This window comes from Cricetulus griseus, chromosome 3 (genome assembly GCF_003668045.3).
Source record: "Cricetulus griseus strain 17A/GY chromosome 3, alternate assembly CriGri-PICRH-1.0, whole genome shotgun sequence".
Classification (NCBI taxonomy): Eukaryota; Metazoa; Chordata; class Mammalia; order Rodentia; family Cricetidae; genus Cricetulus; species Cricetulus griseus.
In genome coordinates this window covers 52955202-52976671 of record NC_048596.1, presented here as the reverse complement: position 1 = coordinate 52976671, position 21470 = coordinate 52955202, and the positions used below count along the sequence as shown (strand labels likewise).

The window sequence follows — 21470 nt, the reverse complement described above, 5'->3', positions numbered from 1 at the left end:
TAAGCTGAATTACTTGCTCATGGTTAGGGAGGTTATAGGCCTTACTGAGGAATTGGCTGCTGTAATTTTGTGAAATAGACTGGATGGTCTCATCAAACTGCCTTCTAAATAATTGTGGCTGTAGGTTAGTGTTGGGGTATTTAATTCACAGAGATCTGCACACCCCTTGAGTCCTGGGATTAAAGGTATGTGCCACCATGCATAGCCTATTTACTTTTTTTTACGTCTGTACATGTATGCCATGTGCCGTTTGTTGCCTAAGGATGGCAGAAGAGGGCACTGGATCCTCTGGAGCTGGAGTATAGGTGGTGGGGTTAGCTAGCTGCCTGACAAGGGTTCTGGGACCAAAACTTGACTTCCCAGGAAGAGCTCCAAGTGTTGCTGCTGGGCCATTTCTCTAGCCCATAAGCTTCATTTTACATGGGATGCAGGGGGCACAGTGGAAACTGCAGATACTCCTAACTAGTCAAAATACTGAGGATAAGTGACTTGAATGCTCTGTCATAAATGATATATCCATGTTACCCCAAGGCTTAGAGATCATGGCAAAAGGGGACAGAGAATATAGGAGCTGGTCAGGCGTTGGTCGCGTATGCCTTTAATCCCAGCACTCAGGAGGCAGGGGCAGGCGGATCTCTGAGTTCAAGACCAGCCTGGTCTACAAGAGCTAGTTCCAGGACAGCCTCCAAAGCCACAGAGAAACCCTGTCTTGAAAAATCAAAAAAAAAAAAAATACATACATACATACATACATACATACATATATATATATGCTGGAGGATAAAAGAGTGGGTGTTGTGGGGTGCCATTTTGGGGGCATGACATGGCCGTGGTAGCCTTGAGCTCCCAGCAGCTGTGATTACCTGCACAAGATCGATCTTGCCAACATCCAGTCATGGAAAGGGGAAAGATGCACAATGCCGTACTCTTCCATGATGATCTATGAATAGATAAATGGTTGCTGGAAGAGGGAAGAGACATTTTCTGCAGTGGAGTAGCCACTAGTAAGAAGCTCACAACTGTAACTCCAGGATCCAAACTCACTCCTACAGCTATGGGTACAGGCAAAACACCAATAAAAGAAGAAAAAGAGGTATGGGGAGTGAATATGATCAAAATACATTATATACATGCATGAAAAGAAAGCATCATAATAGTGCTAATAAACACTGGGAAAAAATGTATGAAAGACTAACGTGTCTGGTAAGATGATTGACTGGGTAGAAGCACAAGCCTGATGACCTGAGTTTGGTCCCTGGAACCCAAGGTAGAAGGAGAGAACCAACTTGCAAAAATTGTCCTTTGGCCTCCATGTGTGCCCCATATGTACCCCGTACTCATACCACAGTAAATACAATTAAAAAACTAAAAATGAAAGTAGAGGTGGGTGGGTGTCTCCATGGCAGAGTACTTGCCCAGTAGTGAGTGATATAGAGAAAAAGGTCAGTGCTGTATTCTGCATTTTCTAACTGGCTTCTATGTTTGATAACCTGGCTCCAGGAAACAGGAGCAGGGCCTTGAGCCCCTGTTAGGGGCAGAGGCAGAGCTTAGCCTGAAGACTTGCAGGTTAGGCCACACACTGAGCTGTTTGGGGACTCCAGAACTCCTGCCTGCTGGAAGTTCTCAGAAACAGCTTGGCTATCCTAGAACCCAGTTCAGTAGCACCCTGTAGCTATCCATCTCCTTGGCCCTCAGAGTAGAACACCTGGTTCTTCCCCTCAGTCAGCTTGCTACCCTGGAGGCACAGCTAGCTTTTGAAATAGTCTGAGGGCCTAGATTCTGTTCTCTCAATGTCTACCCTTCTCCCCCCTCAGCCCCAAGTTAGTAGGCTGATGAGGCAGGATTTTTTTTTTTTTTTGAAACAGGGTTTCTTTGGAGACTGTCCTGGAATTCACTCAGTAGACCAGACAGGAATTTTATACATTTGATAAAGGAGTCTAGGATTCAGCTGGGTAAAACAACCTGGTTAAGGATACACATGTGGCAAGACAGTATGCGAGCTGCAGATAGAGCTGAAGTCTAGAAGGGATTGCCTGAAGGTCTAGGCTGTGGAGGTGAAACGGAGGAAAGGATCCCTGCCCGCTGTATAGCCTGGGTGGGAACAGGAGGAGAGAAAGCGTCCAGTCGCCTACCCACCTGCCAGTGGATCATGGGGAGAACTCGGTGCTGGGATCCAGGGCTTGGTTAGTTTGTTGGGGTTGGTGGTGCTAGAAAGTGAGCACAGGGACCAGGCAAGTGCTCTAACCCTGAGCCATATCCCAGCCCTCTTTGTATTATGAGATTGTATCTCAGTGATTTGCCCAGGCTGCCCTTGAGTACTTGTAGCCCAAGCAAGCTCCTGGCTAGGTGTGGTAATGCACACCTTTAGCTCAAGCACTTGAGAGGCAGAGGCCAGATGGTCTCTGTGAGTTTAAGGCTAGTATGGTTTACATAGCAAGTTTCAGGATGTCCAGGGCTACAGAGTGAGACCCTCAAAATAACTAATAGAAAAATAAAAAAAAAATAGGATAAGATTTGAATTTATGGTCCTGCTGTGGCTGAGACTGCACAGACTGATGACACTTGGGGGAGTCACGAACTGGTGGGGAATGCTGTCTCACTCTTGCAGACCCACAGGACTATAGTTCCCAGTAGCCCCTGCTTCAGGCTGCTTCCTCAGACAAAGCTGTCCTGTAACCCGACTATCCCTCTTGAAAAGGTCACTTCAGAGCTCCTTGAGAGACAGCAACAGGAGGAAGCTCAGAGCACTGTGCTTTGGTGGGGGTGGGGTGAGCGCAGTGGCCCTCTATCTTAGGCATGCATCCTTCCACACAGCACTCCCTGCAACCCAGGGTCTTGGTCTCTTTACTTTTTGAATTTATTTTATGTGCATTGGTGTTTTGCCTGCACATGTGGTCTGTGTGGGGGCTGCCATGTGGGTTCTGGGAATTGAACCTGTGTCCTCTGAAAGAGGACCCCTGGCTTCCCTTTTTCACAGCTGCCCACCCTCCTCTGAACTAGCAGCACCTCTCTGTTTAGCGCACATTCATTCTCAACTTGTGGCTCCTCCTCTTGCCCATGCACATGACTTCCCCGCCTGTGTGCAGGTGTCCCAGCCAGGTGAGTTGTGGCTTTGACCAGCTCTACAGAAGCAGAAGTCCTTACACTCTAGACAAGTGTCACAAGCAAGCCTGCTGCTCTGAGGGAAGGAAAATGTGTCTGGCACTTGTGACAACCCCTTGGCCTTTTTTTTTTTTTTTTTTTTTTTTTAAGTTTTCGAGACAAGGTTTCTCTGTGTAGCTTTGAGGACCAGGTTGGCCTTGAACTCCCAGAGATCTGCCTGCCTCTGCCTACCAAATTCTGGGATTAAAGGTGTAAGCCACCACTGCCTGACTCCCCTTGGCCTCTTTAAGGAGGGTCCACAATCCAGTCCTACCTTTAGTCTATAGCTCAGGAAAGAGTCTAGATTAGATATGTCATAGACAAGGTCTCAACCAGAATGTTTTAGGCATGCCTCGTCCCGCTCTCCAATCCTGTCTCCAATCCTCCAAAAGCAAGGGGCCAGAAGACAAGGCCAGAGGCTTAGGAAACCTAGAAGTGGGTCAGCTGTGAACACGCCCCTCCTTCCTCCCTCCCTCCCTTCCTCTCCTCCACTTGCCCCCAAAATAGCTCCCTGAGCTTCAAGGCCAAGACCCTCCCATGTCCGGGGAGGCGTGTCATGCTGCCCTGAGCCAGGCTTTAAATCCCCTCACAGCTGAGCAGCTCCACTCCCTGGCTGGAGGCACCGAGGCCGTCAGTCTGTCCAGTCCCGTCTGCCTTCCTGCAGCCATGTCCAGACCTCTTTCAGACCAGGATAAGAGAAAGCAAATCAGTGTTCGCGGCCTGGCCGGCGTGGAGAATGTGTCTGAGCTGAAAAAGAACTTCAACCGACACCTACATTTCACCCTGGTCAAGGACCGAAATGTGGCCACCCCCAGAGATTACTATTTTGCTTTGGCCCACACCGTGCGGGACCACCTCGTGGGACGTTGGATCCGCACACAGCAGCATTACTATGAAAAGGACCCAAAGGTGCTACAGTAGGGGACACCCTGCGTGGGAAATGAGCTGGGAGTGAGGCCTGGATGTGAGCTGTCCTTTCCTGAAGCCCAAGTTTTCTACAGCAAGCTAAATTGCTGTTTTAACCTCCCTGGGGTTGGAGGATCCAGGGGTGCTGGACAGAAAGAATACTGAGGAGGGAGCCCCGGGGTGCTCAGGGTAGGCAGGCTGCTTACATATGTGCCAGACAAGGTTGGAGGGGGTTGCTGGTGGGCATGAAATGTATCCCCCTGTCACCCAGTTTGGACCTGGCATGGAAGGACATGTCATCAAATGTGTGTATGGCACAGTCTGCTTGTGCCACAGGCAGGGCACTGCTGGGGCAGCTGGGGCAGCAGGTATCAAATGTCTGGTAGGGTCACTGGTAAATGTCAGGAACCTAAAACTCCACAACAGGAGTGGGGGAGGGGCAGGGAGGGACCCAGGAAACGGGGAGACTGGGCACCCTCAGCATCTTTATGCTTCTGTTCATCTCTGGACGGAGGCTTGAGTTGAAGGAAACAACCGTGCATGGACAGGAGATGGCAGGTCTAGCCCTGAGTCACCATGTGACCTTGAAAATGACTTTTTCCTCTGGGCCTTGGCAATGCCTTCTGGGGGAGCACTCAGAGGTGCTTCTCAATGTCCTGACTTCCTGATGGGTTACATTAGGAGGGGTATGTACCTCGGAAGGAGTCCCTGCTTTTCACTAGCACCTTAATCCCTGAGATAGGCCTCCGCAGCCTCTTTCTCTGGAAGAGGAAACCGAGGCCAGATGAAAAGGCATTTCAAAGGCATGTAGGGACCAGTGCCTTTCTTGTCTACTGGACCCCCAAATCTGAGTGGCTCTTCTGAGCAGGGAGAAAGGAATTGGTGGCAGAGATGAGTCATGCTGGGTCTTGGCAAGTAAGACAGGAGGAGGCTAAGAGGTTCAGAGGCAGCTGTGCCTGGCTGAATGTCAATGGGTGGCCCTGATCCCTCTTCCCTGTCTCTGGGCAGAGGATCTACTACCTGTCTTTGGAATTCTACATGGGACGGACGCTTCAGAACACTATGGTGAACCTGGCCTTGGAGAACGCCTGTGATGAGGCTACTTACCAGGTGGGGGAAGCACTTAAGGTTGGGGGTTCCCATGCTGGCACTTTGGCCTGACCGCTGCCACCCTTCTCTCAGCTGGGTTTGGACATGGAGGAGCTGGAGGAGATCGAGGAAGATGCAGGGCTGGGGAATGGCGGCCTGGGGCGCCTGGCAGGTGAATACACAGCTTGTGGGGGTGGGGTGGAGCAGTCAGTCCCTCTTGTTAGATTCCTGATACCCACTTCCTGTACCCATAGCCTGCTTCTTGGACTCCATGGCTACACTGGGACTAGCTGCCTATGGATATGGGATCCGCTATGAATTTGGGATTTTTAATCAGAAGATCTGTGGGGGCTGGCAGGTGAGCAGCCCTGACCCCAGCCTTGGGGTCCCTCACTTGGTTATCCACCTCTGGATAGACTATGAACCCACTCCAGCTCTCCAGACAAACATTCTTGCCTCTTGCCTCAGAGCCAGCTGGTGACCCCCCCAGAACAGGTGGTCCACCCCTGTGGAATGCTTAGGATATACTGTGTCCTGCTGAGTGGCTCACCAAGCCAGGACACTGTTCCTGCGCTGTTCCGCCACTCACAGGACGTGAGTCCCCACAGCTCATGCTGTCTGTGTTGTTCCCATTGACCCTCTAGATGGAAGAGGCTGATGACTGGCTTCGCTATGGCAACCCTTGGGAGAAGGCCCGCCCTGAGTTCACGCTGCCTGTACATTTCTATGGCCGAGTGGAGCACACCAGCCAGGGTGCCAAATGGGTGGACACACAGGTGAAGAAGAAGAAGATGGGTACAGGTTCTGGGGGGGACTTAGTGAGAGGCAGAAGGGAGGAGAGCTCCTAGAGAAAATAGGACATGGAAACAAACTGAAGGTTCTTGAATCTACTGTCATTTTACAAAGGAGGGCACTAAGGCTCAGAGAGGTTAAGCGATATACTGGAGGTCACACAGCCAGAGCTGGGAGATATTAGTCAGGGTTACAGGGAGGCCAGGCAAAGTGTCAACCCTGGAAGGAGGAGGGCATTGTCTTTGCTGCACCAGCACTCTGCCCTGGCCAGCTCCTCTCTCCAACACAAGACTTAGCACAGCAATTGAAGGCTGTCTGCACATTTGCGCTGGGGACCTGATAAAGGCAACAGCTTAGAGAGGGAAGCAGGAGAGGAAATGAGGCCTCTGGGGTGGAACTGGCTGCACGGAGACCCTTAGACCTTCAGAAGTGATGTTTATTGCTCTTTCATCTAGGGCCCAGTCAGTGCTGCTCCTGGCAGCCTGGCACATTTAGCTCTGGCTCGAAGTTTGCAGACCTACCTGCCTGCCTCCCTTTGGTTTTCAATCTAGTGTCTGTGGTGTTGGGTAATGGGGACATGAGCCACCTGGTCATTGTCTGTCTCACCTGCATTCCACTCTGCCCCATCAAGGGTGTTAATACCTCAGGGTCAGGGAGGGAAGGTGAAGCCCCATATAGGCAGTCCTCTGGAGGTGACCCTGGCATTGTGGTAGCAGGTAGGTCTTTGTAGCAAATTGATCCTTATAGATTATGGGAGGTGAGGCTGGCTGGCTTTGGTTATTGCTAACTAGCCCTGTAGTCAGCTAGATATAAAACCTCTGGATAGAACTGACCCCGTGTAACCTTCCTCTCGAACCCAGGTTTCCCCAGCCCTCTCCTGAGTCCAGTGTGCTCTCACTTGATCAGGCCAGGCTGTAGAGCAGCCATCAACAGAGACTCACTTGGGTGGGGTTCAGCGTCTGTCCCTCTCTCCCTTCCATAATCCTCATTGCAGTCTAAGGAGATGTTGGGATGTCCAGTGGGGATGTTGGAGAGGTCTTGTTTATTTATCTGCACTGCTGAAGAGTGTACAGTCCTTGAACCTGCTTGACAAGTGTCTTACGCCTGAGCTGTATCCTCAGCTCTCTTTCTTTTACTTGACACAGGACCTCACTAAGTTACCCATATTGGCCTTAAACTCACCCTGTAGCCTAGGCAGGCCTTGAACTTGTGATCCTCTGGCCTCGCCTCTCCAGTGGCTGGGATTCCAGGTCTGCAGCAGTACACCTATCTTCTTTTTATAGATGAGGCTCAGAGGTCCCACAGCTTGCTCCTGGCAATCTAACTAGTAAGCTCTGTGCTGGAACTACCTCAGGCACTAGCAGAGTTCAGTGCCAGTGGCTTAAGCCTCAGCTGTTGGTCAGGGAGGCCCCACAAACCAAACTCCAGCACTGCTCAGGCCTGGACCCTGGTGGCATGTCCAGCTTCTGACTCAGGTACCTCCTATAGGTAGTGCTGGCCATGCCCTACGACACACCTGTGCCTGGCTATCGAAACAACGTTGTCAACACTATGCGCCTCTGGTCGGCCAAAGCACCTAATGACTTCAACCTCAAGGACTGTGAGTCCCTCTGCCGGTAGCTGGCAGCCTTGGTTAGCCCTGCCTGGCCCATGCCCATATCCCTAGCCTCACCCCAATCCACTTTGTCCCTCAGTCAACGTTGGTGGCTACATCCAAGCTGTGCTGGACCGAAACCTGGCTGAGAACATCTCACGCGTCTTGTATCCCAATGATAATGTGCGTTGCCCTTCAGTTTGGAGGCTGGAAACCCAAGTTCTTGGAGAGGGACAGGGGAGCTGGGCGTGGGGACCTTTGCAACTGTCCTAGTCCCACTGTATTGCTGTCCCTATGTGTCCTATCAGATCCTTTGAATCCCAAGGAGGGGGTGGGGTATGATATTTCCTGGGAGCTGTCTCCCTGGGGACCCTCACAGGACTCCTAGTTCATCTATGTCTTTCTGATACTATCTGCTACAGTTATTTGGTGGGGCAAAGGCTCCAGGGTCCAGAAGATGGGAGCAGTTTAGGGCTCTGGGACTTAGTGTGGTAGGGGCTCTCCTGGTCACACCCACAGCAACTTAGGGCTCCACACCCTGCCACCCCAACTACCCTCTGCCTTGTACCTCCCTTAGTTTTTTGAAGGGAAGGAGCTTCGGCTGAAGCAGGAGTACTTTGTGGTGGCCGCCACCCTCCAGGACATCATCCGGCGCTTCAAGTCCTCCAAGTTTGGCAGCCGTGATCCTGTGCGCACAAACTTTGATGCCTTCCCCGATAAGGTAGCCTGCTGGCCCGAAGGCTTCTGTCTCCCCATCTCTTAAGTCCCATGGCCTCCTCCTTCCACAGATGTGTGGAAGCTGGACGTGTGTGGGGGAATGGCTTGCTCAGTATCTTCAGGCACCAGGCAGACCACTGCAGCTTTCCTTCTCAGTCAGCTGCACCCTACTCCAGCTGTCACCAGGCCTGCTCCCAGACCAGCCACATAACTACATTGGGCCTTTTAGGGGCTCTGAAGGGGCAAGGAGCATTCACAATGGTGCTTGCTCTGGGATCCATCCTGACGTCCCACTCATCCCCACAGGTGGCCATCCAGCTCAATGACACCCACCCCTCTTTGGCTATCCCTGAGCTGATGAGGATTCTGGTGGACCTGGAGCGGATGGATTGGGACAAGGTAGATTTCATTCAATTTACCCTTACAGGTGCCACTTTGCCTCCAGGGTCTCCTTCCCAGTGTGAGGTGGAAGGACAGTAGGGGGCCAAACAAGGAGAATCGACCAGAAGGCTGGTTGAAACCCAGCTGGGCTCTGGCGGGAGTTGGGGGTGGGGGTGGAGGTGGGGACACGCCGGACACGACACAGGACGACGACACGCGGACGCACAAGCTACACGGCGCGTGAAGAACGTGTCTTGACTTCTTTCCTTGTATGCCAGGCCTGGGATGTGACAGTGAAGACCTGTGCCTACACCAACCATACAGTGCTGCCGGAAGCCCTGGAGCGCTGGCCCGTGCACCTCATGGAGACACTGTTGCCCCGGCACCTGCAGATCATTTACGAGATCAACCAGCGCTTCCTTAATGTGAGCTGGGCCGGTGTGGCAGTGGGTCCCTTGAAGTCAGGAGGCGTATGGGCTGAGCCTGTGGGGGGAAGGGGGGTCTGGAGACTAAGGTTCCTGGGTCAGGATCCTGGTCTTAGCTCTGGGCTCTTTTGGGGATACAGAGGGTGGCGGCCGCATTCCCTGGGGATGTAGACAGGCTGCGGCGCATGTCACTCGTGGAGGAGGGCTCAGTGAAGCGTATCAACATGGCACACCTGTGCATTGCTGGCTCCCACGCAGTCAACGGTGTGGCTCGCATCCATTCGGAGATCCTCAAGAAAACCATGTGAGCCTCTCCACAAGCCCCGCCCACACCACTCTTCCGCATGTGGACCCTGCCGTTTCACATGGCATCAAACAGGGCCTCCTGGGCTGATCCCTCCCCTGAGTGCATCAGTTCTAGCCTTTCACTCTGTGGTCACGCAGGGCAGGCCTAGCGGCAAGCATCCATAACGCTGAGCCGTCTCCCCACCTCAGGGGTGACCCATTCTTAGAACACACTAGCCCCTTTCTGGTACAACCCTGTTCCAGAATCTGCCCCAGGTCTGCACCTGCATCCTAGCCCCTCTCAGGAAAAAAATAAGTAAATAAAGTAGGGGGCCAGGTGGGAGGGCTCTGCAGAGGTGAATGGTGACCCTCACTCAACCCCAATCTGCAGCTTCAAGGACTTTTATGAGCTGGAGCCTCATAAGTTCCAGAACAAGACGAATGGCATCACCCCTCGGCGCTGGCTGGTTCTGTGTAACCCTGGACTGGCAGAGGTCATTGCTGAGGTGAGAGGTCACTGTATGGCTGATAGGATCAATACAGCCAGTACAAGACAGTCCAGTGGGTAGGTAGCTCCCTGTTCAAAGGCTACAATCCTGTACTGTGTTCCCAAGGCTAGTGTCCACTTTGAGGAAGAGACACTGCTGTTTTTGGGGGAGTGGTTAGAGAGACAGGGTTTCTCTGTGTAACTTTGGAGTCTGTTCTGGAACTCACTTGTAGATCAGGCTGGTCTCGAACTCACAGAGATCCACCAGCCTATGCCTCCCAAGTGCTAGGATTAAAGGTGTGCGGCACCACCACCCAGCTAGGCACTGCTTTCTTACTTGAACAATCTTGCCCTATGGCTAATGGAGGCCTTGGCTACAGAGGACAACCTACTGGAGGTTACAGTTTAATGTTGTCACATCTGAAGTGAGACTGCGAGGGACAGATGTCTGGTGGGGAGGCTGGAGGCCATGTCAACACAAGGAAAGGCCAGAGGTCAAGGAGGCCTGCTGGGGTCAGGTGGAGCAGCCGCCAGAGGGCTCAGTGTTAGTGCAGGAGGGAGATGAATGTATTTGCAGGGCTCTGACTAGGGGGATTTGGGAAGAGAAGTTCAGGTGGAAGGGTCTAGCTGGCCTGGAGGAGGGAGGCCAGGATGGGGTGGTATTAGCTGAAAGCTGTCTTCCCACAGCGCATTGGTGAGGAGTACATCTCAGACCTGGACCAGCTTCGCAAACTGCTCTCCTATGTGGATGATGAATCCTTTATCCGAGATGTGGCCAAAGTGAAACAGGTGGGGAGGACTGCAGCCTGGGATTCCTGAACCAGGGCTAGCATCTGGAGAGGACAGGGGTGGCAACTAGAGCCCATCTCCCCTACCAGACTCAGCATTGGTGGGAATCCATGGTGGAAGGGAGCATCTGCTATCATTGAGAGAATGCCAGCATAGATTAATAATGTCTGCCTCAGTGCAGGGCTTGAGGAAAGTAGTGCCAGCTTCCTATCATCTGCTTTCCTGGGCCTGAGTGATGGAAACCAACGGGACTATAGAGTTTGTTTGTTTGCTTGAAGCTGAAGCCTGTTGGTTAACCCTCTGTCTCCTCTATCTGCAGGAAAACAAGTTGAAGTTCTCTGCATACCTCGAGAGGGAATACAAAGTTCACATCAACCCCAACTCCCTCTTTGATGTCCAGGTGAAAAGGATTCATGAATATAAGCGCCAGCTTCTCAACTGCCTTCACATCATCACCCTGTATAACCGTGAGTGGCTGGGACCCCACCTGACTGAGTCCCCGACTCTGGGCATCTCCCAGTGTACCACCAATGGCTGGATCAGTGTCCCACATCTTGGTGTCATTTCCTAGTGTTGTCATAAGATTCCGTGACAAAAGCGATTAAGGAGAAAAGGGTTTATTTGGCTCTTGTGGGGGAAGTCAAGGCAGCAAGCAGTCACATTGCATCTACAGGCAGGAGTATAGAGTGAGAGCAATGGATCAATGTATGCATGCCACTCTCTCTCTCTCTGAAACAGGGTCTCACTCTGCAGTCCTAGCTTGCCTGGAATTCACCCTGCAGACCAGGCTGAGTTTACAGAGGTCTGCCTGTCTCTATCTTGTGCATGCTGGTGCTGAAGGCATGCTTCATCATGCCAGAGCCGCCCTTCTTTTATAAATTTTATTTTACATTTGCTTATTTATTGTGTGTGTGTGTGTGTGTGTGTGTGTGTGTGTGTGTGTGTATGTGTGCTTGCCATGATGCAGCATTCCTGTGGAGGACAACTTTCAAAAGTTAGTTTTCTCCTTCCACCTTGTACATCGCAGAGACTCAACTCAGGTCATGGGACTTGGCAGCAAGTGCCTTTACCTGCTAAACCATCTGGCTGTCTCCACTCTCATACAGTACAGAATCCCCTACTTAGGGAAAAGTGCCACCCACAATGGGCAGGATTTCCCACATCCATTAATATAATCAAGACAACCCCTTACAGACAGGGCCAGAGGCCTGCCTTCCCTACCCACAGAGGATTTTAGATTTTGTCAAGTTGACAGCATTAACCATCACACCCCACATCACAGAACAAACTGAGGTTCAGAGGAGGAGACCTGACAGACACAGAGCAAAGTGGCCAGGCCAGGCCAGCACTGTCCATGTCCCAGCCCTGGCCCTGGCTGTCTCTATTGGTAAGCAACCCTGATGCCTCTCTTCTCCACAGGGATCAAAAGGGAGCCCAATAGGTTCGTGGTGCCAAGGACTGTGATGATCGGAGGCAAGGTGAGAAACCTAGGGCAGACTGGCCCTGGGTCTTGAGCATACGCTGGGCAGTCACACGATCAAGGTGTGGGAGTGCTGAAGTGCTGACCCCAGGTTGCCCCACAGGCTGCACCTGGGTACCACATGGCCAAGATGATCATCAAGCTCATCACTGCCATTGGGGATGTGGTCAACCATGACCCTGCAGTGGGAGACCGCCTCCGAGTTATCTTCCTGGAGAACTACCGAGTTTCACTGGCTGAGAAAGGTGGGTTCCACAGTGGTTCAGTCCTAGAGGAGGCATTAGCTAGCTTTTCCTGGCCTGTGATCAGGATAAAGAAGAAATTGGAGGGGCTGGAAAAATGGCTCAGTGGTTAAGAGCACTGGCTGCTCTTCAAGATGATCTGGGTTCAATTCCCAGCAACCACATGGTGGCTCACAACCTTTTGTAATTCCAGTCCTAGGGGAACTGATGCCCTCTTCTGGTCTCTACAGGCACTGCAACCATGTGGTACATATACATGGTGGTTGTTGTCTAAAGTTTTACTCTTTTGGCTCTTCCGGGAGGCCACCACCCAGCTTCCAAGTAAATCACGCACAGAGTCTTGTTACTGCCTGCCAGACCCACCTATCCCTGCTCCTCGAATTGGCAATTCAATTCTAAAACCACTAGGTGGTTTTTTGTTTGTTTGTTTTGTTTTGTTTTGTTTTGGTTTTTCGAGACAGGGTTTCTCTGTGGCTTTGGAGCCTGTCCTGGAACTAGCTCTTGTAGACCAGGCTGGTCTCGAACTCACAGAGATCTGCCTGCCTCTGCCTCCCGAGTGCTGGGATTAAAGGCGTGCGCAACCACTGCCCAGCCACTAGGTGTTTTAGACAGGCACAGTAACACCGTTTTACAGAGTTAAACAAATACAACATAAACAAAAGTCACACACCTTCAAATAATAGTCTACCACAGCTGGAAAAATGCCTATCCAGATAAAATGAAATGAAAATTATTTAAAAAATAATAAGATGGAAAATGACTCTGGGCATCCACCTCTGGTCTACGCGCACACACACACACACACACACACACACACACACACACACACACACACACACCATGTACAAGGAAACTAAACAAAATATAAAAAGTATAGCAAAGAAAGATCACAGTGTGTTTAAGGCCAGCCTGGCCCACATAATGAATTCCAGGTTAGCTAGTGCTATATAATGAAACACTATTAAAAAAACCACCACAAACACAGTGGAGGGATAGGGTTTAGGTTGGAATCAATTAAAGGCAGTGGGTTGGGGGCGAGAGACTTGAGTGATAAAACATCAGAGGTTGGGTATAGAGGTGCCTGAATCTGTCCAGGCCCTAGTTCAGCCTGCCAGGGCTGTTCCTGGGGCTGACCTTGTGTTTCCTACCGCCACTTTGCAGTGATTCCTGCTGCTGACCTCTCAGAGCAGATCTCCACTGCGGGCACCGAGGCCTCAGGCACTGGCAACATGAAGTTCATGCTCAACGGAGCTCTGACCATCGGTACCATGGACGGTGCCAACGTGGAGATGGCAGAAGAGGCGGGGGAAGGGAACCTCTTTATCTTCGGCATGCGGGTGGAGGACGTGGAAAGGATGGACCAGAGAGGGTATGGGGTCAGGCGCGCCAGCGTGCATGCTGGGAGAGGCTGGCCAGGATGGACCAGAGAGGGTATGGGGTCAGGAGCGCCAGCGTGCATGCTGGGAGAGGCTGGCCAGGATGGACCAGAGAGGGTATGGGGTCAGGAGCGCCAGCGTGCATGCTGGGAGAGGCTGGCCAGGATGGACCAGAGAGGGTATGGGGTCAGGCGCGCCAGCGTGCATGCTGGGAGAGGCTGGCCAGCTGTGCAGCATCTTAGCTGTGTCTGCCTGTGAGGGATTCTGGAAAACTAAAAAGGGAGCTTGTGGCAACAAGCTTAAAGAAAAGAAGGAAGTAGCAGGATGGGAGGGAAAAAAGTAGAAATTATGAAAGAGATAATATCATTCTGTCTGGACACCATGGCAGAAAGAGACAAAGGATTATATTAAGGAAACACTTTCTTGGTATTATACTGGACTTGAACTTATAGAGATCTGCTTCTGCTGCCCCAGTGCTGGGATGAAAGGCATGTAGCACCATACTCAGCTTGACATTACATCTTAAAAGTTTTAATTATTTATAGTTAAAATGGAGTCTCGCTTTGAGGCTCACTCTGCTCTTGAAATGCCTGGGCTCAGCAATCCCCCTGCCTCTGCCTCTTAAGTGCTTGATTGCTATAGGTATGCACCTAGCTAAAATACAGTTTTATTACTTATATGTGTATATATGTATATTTTAAATATTTTATTGTATAGATGTTCTGCTTGCATGTATGTCTGTACATGGCATGCCTACTTGTACCTATAGAGTCCAGAAGAGGGCATTGGACCCCCTGGAACTGGAGTTACAGATGGTTGTAAGTGCCATGTGGGTGCTGGAATTGAACTGTGGTCCTCTGGAAGAGTAGCCAGTGCTCTTAACTGCTGAGCCATCTCTCTAGCCCCATACACATATTTGTTTGAAACAAAGTCTTTCTGCTTTTTAAGCTTTTTTTTTTTTTTTTTTTTTTTTTTGATTTTCAAGACTGGGTTTCTCTATGTAGCCCTAGCTATCCTGGAACTCACAATATAAACTAGTAAACTAGGTTGGCCTCAAACTCAGAGATCACATGCTTTAAGGTGTGAGCCACCACTGGTCAGCTGAAACAAGGTCTTTCTAAGCAGTATATTTTTTTCAGACTCAGCCTGTCTAGGTAGTAAAGGCTACCAGCTAATTTACTATGTAATCCAGGATAGCCTTGAACCTCAGCTTTCTTCCTATCTCATCCTCCAAGATTCTGGGATTGTAGGCCTGTGCCATCATGTAGTCTTGGGGACTGAACCAGGGCTTAAGGCATGCTAGGCAACACTCTCCATTGAACTACATATCTAGACGTCTTCTCTTATTAGACTTACTTATTTTTATATGTGGAAGTGTTTTGCCTGCTTGTGTGTCTGTGTAGCACATACATGCCTGGTGCCCTTGGAGGCCAGAAGAGGGGGGATCCCCTGGAACTCACATTACAAGTGGTTGTGAGCTGCCATTGGGTGCTGGGAATGTGGGTCCTCAAGAACAAGTGCTCTCTTAACTGCTGAGCCATCTTGCAGCTCAAATGTGTTTTTTAAAAATAGGATCTACTTTTATTATTTTATTTATGTTTGTGTGTGTGTGCGGGTCTATGTGAGCAAATGCCCCATGTGTGCAGGGGCCAGAAGAAGATGTAAACCTCCTGGGGCTAGAGTTACATATGGGTGTGAGCCAATTGTGTTGTGGATGCTGGGACAAAACTCAAATATTCTGAAACAGCAGCAAGCATTCTTAACCATTAAGCCATCTCTCCAGCCCCCGAATTGTGAAACTTTTAAATAAAAATAACACGGGCTGGGGAATAGTTTTTCTGCTCAAGTGCTGCTTATGCCCCAAGCATGAGGATACCTGTTTGATTCCAGAACCCACGTAAAAAGCCAAATGTGGTCCCAGCTCTGGGAAGGTAGAGAAAAGAGGCCAGCCAGCCTAGCCTACTTGGCAAGTTCCAGCCCAGTGAGAGACCCTGTCTCAGAGATGCAAGGAACTTTAGGAACATCCAAAGTTGACCTCTGGCTTTCACACACATGCACACACACACAAACACACACACATACACACACACACACACACACACACACACACAATACATGGTCACTAACTGGAAAAATACAAGGCCGGGAGATGTTTCAGTAGACAGTGCTTGCTATGAGGACCAGAGCTTGGATTTCCCAGCACCTATATAAAAGCCAGGCATAGCAAAGACAGGAAAATCCCAAAACAAGCCAGCCAGCTAGGCTGGCTGATATTAGCTAACTCAGAGTCCAGTGAGAGGCCATTCCTCAGGAAATAAAAGACATACAGTGTCTGCCTCTGGCTTCAACAAGCACATGTATACATACACACACCACAAACTAAAATGAGAAATATAAAACATCAAAGAAAATAACTGGCATCTATAATCTTACATGTCTCATGTAGCCCAGGCTGGCCTTGAACTTCTCTCCTCTGGCTTCCACCCAGAGTACTGGGATTACAAATGTGCACCACCACACCAGGCCCTGAAATTTGTAATGTTTGTTTAGTGTTCTGTGCTATATTGGTTTTGTTATTGTTGTGACTTTTAATGGTCTTTTTGCCTTTATTTTTATTATATGTGTATGGGTGTTCTGTCTGTATGTCATGTTCATGTAGTACCCACAGAGGACAGAAGAAGGTGTTGAATCCCCTGGAGCAGAAGTTAAAGACAGTTGTGAGCTACCATGTGGGTGCTGGGAACTGAACCCAGGTCCTCGAGAAGAGCAGCTTTTAAAGGCTGAGCCTTTCTGCAGCTCCTCAGCCAAGCTATATTGTAACCAATTCTAGTTTCTGTAAATGTTACTGCAGTGAGCAACCTTTTCCATCAATGCCCACTGATCTGATTATTCTCTTAAAAATTATTAGGTACCTGGTGATGATGGCACATGCCTTCAATCCCAGTACTCAGGAGGCAGAGACAGATAGATCTCTGTGAGTTCAAGGCCAGCCCGGTCGATAGGGCAAGTTCTGGGACAGGCTTTAAAAGGTACAGAGAAAGCCGGGGCATTGGTGGCGCACGCCTTTAATCCCAGCACTTGGGAGGCAGAGGCAGGCGGATCTTTGTGAGTTCAAAGCCAGCCCAGTCTCCGGAGCGAGTGCCAGGATAGGCTCCAAAACAATACAGAGAAACTCTGTCTTGGAAAAAAAAAAAAAAAAAGGTACAGAAAAATGTTGTCTGGAAAAAACAAAAACAAACAAACATAACAACAACAAAAAAGAATTATTAGGCAAGTCAGATGTTGTGGCTCTTGCATTTAGTCCCAGCACTTGGGAGGCAGAGGCAGGAAGGTCAATGTTGAGTTCAAGGCCAGCCTGGTCTACACAGCAAGTTCCAGAACATTCAGGACTATATAATGAGACTCTATCTCAAAAAAAAAAAAAATATGCTATAGCCACTGCCCAGTCCACTGTTGTATGCAAGTGTACAAAACAAATTGTTCTTTATGGGGGGGCTAGTGATTTGGGGGATAAATATTAGAAGGTGAATACTTGTGGATCAAAAAGTAAGTTCTTGGGCTAGGCAGACGGTTCAGTAGGTAAAAAGTGGTTGTGCATAAGTCTGGTGGTCCGAGTTTGGATGACCAGAACCCATGCATGTAAAAGCAGTAGCACAAGCATATGTGATCCCAGCAAGCCTGTAAGGAAAGGGAAGCAGAGACAGGAGACTCAGAAGCTGGCAGGCCAGCTAACTGTCTTACACAGTGCCAAAGAGACCTGTCTCAGAGCCAAGGTCCAAAGGTGATGATCCCCACCTAGGTTGTCTTCTGACCTCTACATGTGTGATGAAGCATGCTCACCATCCCTAACACACAGAGACAAAAAAACCAAAAAAACGGGCAGTGGTGGCCCATGTCTTTAATCCCAATACTCAGGAGTCAGATCTCTGTGAGTTCGAGGCCAATCTAGTCTACAGAGCCAGTTCCAGGACAGTTAAGGCAATACAAAGAAAGCCTCTCCTGAAAAACCAAAAAAGAAAAAGAAAAAAAAGAAAAAAAAAAAAAAGAAAAAAGTGAGAGTTCCTAAGCCTCTGCCACAGATTTTCAAATGCTTCTGGAAGGTTGGTACCAGTTTACTCCTCCAGCAACAGCTTCGGCGAGCTGGCATTTGCTGCTGAAAGGGCTTTTTCCTAGAAATTTCTGACTTGCAGTGAGGTGTGGTGGCACACATCTTTAGTCCCTACACTCTGGACAGAGTATGAAGCCATTCTAGTCTATATGGAGAATTCTAGGCCAGACAGGGTTATATGGTGAGACACTGCCAAAGAAAGAAAAAAAAAATTCAGATTTTGTTTTCTTGGCCCTAAGATGCATTTAATGAGATCTGGGGTGTTCAAGACCAGACTTCAGAAAAGTTCTGACGGAAGAGACTGGGTAGAGTGCCAGTGTGGAGGCTGGCACAGGCAGGGAGAAACACAAAGTAGGGCACAAGGACACGGAATCACTGTGAAGGAGACCTCTGTTGTTGATTGTAAGGGGACTGTGAGCCAGGGAGGGACGGAAGGAGTCTTTGTGGCAGTGGGTGGATGGATGTTACCTGGAAAGTGAGAGAAAGCTGGTACCAGCCTACAATGAGCTTGGCCTGATTGTGTGAGTTTAAGGGTCATTCCTGAGGATATGCCTATCAGAGGTGGGCTTGGGATGGTGGAAGAAGGATTTATTTATTTATTTATTTATTTATTTATTTATTTATTTATGGATGGAACCCAGGGCCTCTCACATGCCAGAAAAGCACTCTGCCATTGGGAAGAACTATCCTTACCTGGAGCCAAGACTTGTCTCTCTCTCTCTTTTTTTCCATTCCTAAAATTATAGGTGTATGTCTGTGTGTGTGTGGGTGCACTGAGCCATCTGGGAGCACTCCAGCCCCAGATTTGTCTTTTCTGACTTCTTTGGACCTGAGTGTCTTTATTTACAAAGTGGGTGAAGAAAAGCTGAGTGCAGTGTGTGGCTGTGGAGGCCCTGAGCCTCAGGTCTTCCCAGGTTTTCTTGGGAAGTTGGCAACCCTTTTAGGGAGCTGACCACAGGTGTGCTCTGGCAGGTACAATGCCCAGGAGTACTATGACCGGATTCCCGAGCTTCGGCAGATCATCGAACAGCTGAGCAGTGGCTTCTTCTCCCCCAAACAGCCTGACCTGTTCAAGGACATTGTCAACATGCTCATGCACCATGACCGGTGAGCTGGCTAGCCAGGCTGCACAGAGGCTCACCGATGAACAATGGCTCGGGTGGGTGGGAGGCTGCCTCGGGTTGCAGTTTCATTCACTCCAGTTGTCTGCTGCACCAAGGACTTGGCCCTTAACCTCAGAGTTCTGATCTCTCCATTCTCCTCCAGGTTTAAAGTCTTTGCAGATTATGAGGAATATATTAAATGCCAGGATAAAGTCAGTGAGTTGTATAAGGTGAGGGGCCTTGGGCTAGGGGCTGGCAGGGTTTTGACTCTGGATGGGATGAAGGAGAATGGGGCCAGCCCCTTGGCAGAGTGAACCTAGAGATTCTCTTCCTGTCTTCAGAACCCAAGAGAGTGGACGAGGATGGTGATCAGGAACATAGCCACCTCAGGCAAGTTTTCCAGTGACCGAACCATTGCCCAATACGCCCGGGAGATCTGGGGTGTCGAACCTTCTCGCCAGCGCCTGCCAGCCCCTGATGAGAAGATCTGATCTCCAACACCAGACCCCACATCTGCCCTTGAGTCTATTTGCAATTCCTGGGATCAGGCCCACTTTTCATCCAGAGGGTGGGCCCCTGGAATTACTACTCTACCCTTCCCTTTTTGGAGCCCTCTTTTACCAGTCCTCTAGGTCCTGATGCCAGTGTGATTACACCCCGCCCCCTTCTTTTTCCTCAATTCCCTATCCCTCCTATTTATGAATGGGGTCTGACCAAGTGCACCCACTCCCCAATAAATTGACTCTCCTTGAGCTTTCTTACTCTTTTCTGTTGCGAAATATTTTTAGCTCTTGGAGAGCTTAACAGCTGCTGCGAAACCGTCTTCTTATTCCCCGCCCCACCACACACACCGAGGCAGGTGCATCGTCTGAGGGAGAGAGGGGCGGTCTATAGGCGGTGCCTGGGACTAAGTCCCTTTTCCGGCGTCGCCCTGCACGCCTCTCTTCCCAGCGCTGTGTCCATACTAGGTCAGCGGCCAGCTTAGTTGGCCGGGGGCGGGGCGTCTGCCTGGGTGGGACCCACCAGGTCAGGGAGTCGGGATTTGGGCTGGAGCATCAACGCTGGGCATCAACGCTGTTAGGGGAGGGTCCCGGGGAGGCTGGGCACCTTCTTGGCTCCGCCCCTAGCCCTGCCCCACTGCGGCGTTTTAGGGTCTCAGCAGGTGGCTATGATAAATCCAAAATCAGGGGAGTGTTAGGGCTTAGGGCATTCGCAGACCGTTTAGGCGAGGGCAGTGACACATTCCCTGCTCTGGAGGAACTGAGGCCTATAAACCGCCTGTTCTGAGTCTCACGTTACCAGGACTGAAGTGTAGGGGAGGTTCTGCCTCCCTCGCCCAAGGCAGGGAGGGGCAATCCTCGGAAGGGGTTTTGGGGCCCCGGGTTTCACAGTGAGTCTAAACGGCCGGAAACTGTTACCTATTCCCTAGGCCAGCTTGTGAGGGACCCCAACTGCTTGTGGCTGCCCCTCCCAAGTTCCTCCTCGCCTGGGCCCATGCATCCAGGCCTCCAGTTCCGAAAGTGGAGAGGACCCACTCAGTTTGCAGATGCCCCTTTCCCTCTGGCCCAGTGGGGTGCCCATCGCCCCACCTCTGGACATCGAGCCTGGGTCCCCAGGGAGCCGCGTGTTCGTTCATTCATTCCTCGCCCCATGAGGCTCCACTCGACCAAAAACAGCCCGCATTTTGTCCTAGCCCCTCCCCCAGGCCATCACAAGGACCCGCAGCCCCACGCCCGCGACCTCCACCAGGCCTGGGCCTCCACTACCCGCAGGAAGACGCCCGGGCCCGGGCAGGGTGAACCTCGTGGGAACGGTTTGTCTCGAAAACAGGAACCCGGGACGGGGGGCTGGGCGGGGCGCCCCTTCCCCACCGCAGTCCGCTTCCTGCCCCTCCCGGCTTCCTCCGTGCGACACCCAGGCGGGGCGCAGAGCCCGGGGGTGTCGCGGTGGGGGAGGGCTGCAGCACGAGGTCCCCACGCCACCAGTGGCGCAGCCCCCCGCCCGCGGCTACGCGCTTTGGGGCGGCAGGGGAGGGGTTAAGCTGCTGCAGGGCCCAACGCGCGCGGGGCGAGAGGGGGAGTCCCCGGTGGAGGAGGCGCGGCGCGGCGCGGGGCGCAGGGCGGGGAGGGGGCGGGGCGGCGGGCGCTGGGCCGTGGCGCGGAGAGCGGGCTGGAGCCGCAGCCGCAGCGAGGCCGGCGGGCGGGAGCGCACGGAGGTGGCAGGGTGCGGGCTCTGTACTGCGGGTCCCAAGAGTGAGTGAGCGAGCGCGCGCGCGCGGGCGGGGCATGGAACATAGAGGGCGCGGTCCCTTGGGATCCCCTAGGGGCAGGCCAGCGGAGACTGCGGGTGGGTGGGGAATCTGTGGACCCGGTCCTGGGTAGCACAGGGCTTGCAGAGGGGCTGAGGCACTTGGAGCCATCCGCGGGATGGGGGGAGTCCTTGGCACACCGGTGCTATCCTGACACATCTCTACCAGGCCCTTCCCTGCAAGTCCCCATTTGACAGATGGGAAAATTGAGGTTCAGAGAGGCCAAATGATTCTCAAGGTCACCCAG

General features: G+C 51.3%; 1 protein-coding gene across 1 annotated transcript; it reads left to right on the top strand.

Annotated features, from left to right (window-relative positions):
• Positions 1–3250: 3250 nt before the first annotated feature.
• Positions 3251–19667, top strand: Pygm (glycogen phosphorylase, muscle associated). The gene is made up of 20 exons (XM_027408484.2): positions 3251–4050; positions 5056–5157; positions 5230–5308; positions 5391–5494; positions 5781–5912; positions 7417–7528; positions 7623–7705; positions 8100–8243; positions 8546–8638; positions 8899–9045; positions 9186–9349; positions 9722–9836; positions 10505–10606; positions 10926–11073; positions 12026–12084; positions 12190–12331; positions 13490–13697; positions 18785–18919; positions 19079–19145; positions 19257–19667. Exons 1-20 carry the CDS (start codon positions 3679–3681, stop codon positions 19404–19406), a joined length of 2658 nt encoding a protein of 885 aa, XP_027264285.2. The 5' UTR covers positions 3251–3678; the 3' UTR covers positions 19407–19667.
• The last annotated feature ends 1803 nt before the right edge of the window (positions 19668–21470 follow it).

Coding starts and splice junctions, on each gene's coding strand:
- Pygm (XM_027408484.2), top strand. CDS start 3,679: ATGTCCGGGGAGGCGTGTCATGCTGCCCTGAGCCAGGCTTTAAATCCC. Junction 9,350..9,721: donor GAGATCCTCAAGAAAACCAT/GTGAGCCTCTCC, acceptor CCCAATCTGCAG/CTTCAAGGACTTTTATGAGC. Junction 19,146..19,256: donor AAGTCAGTGAGTTGTATAAG/GTGAGGGGCCTT, acceptor TCCTGTCTTCAG/AACCCAAGAGAGTGGACGAG.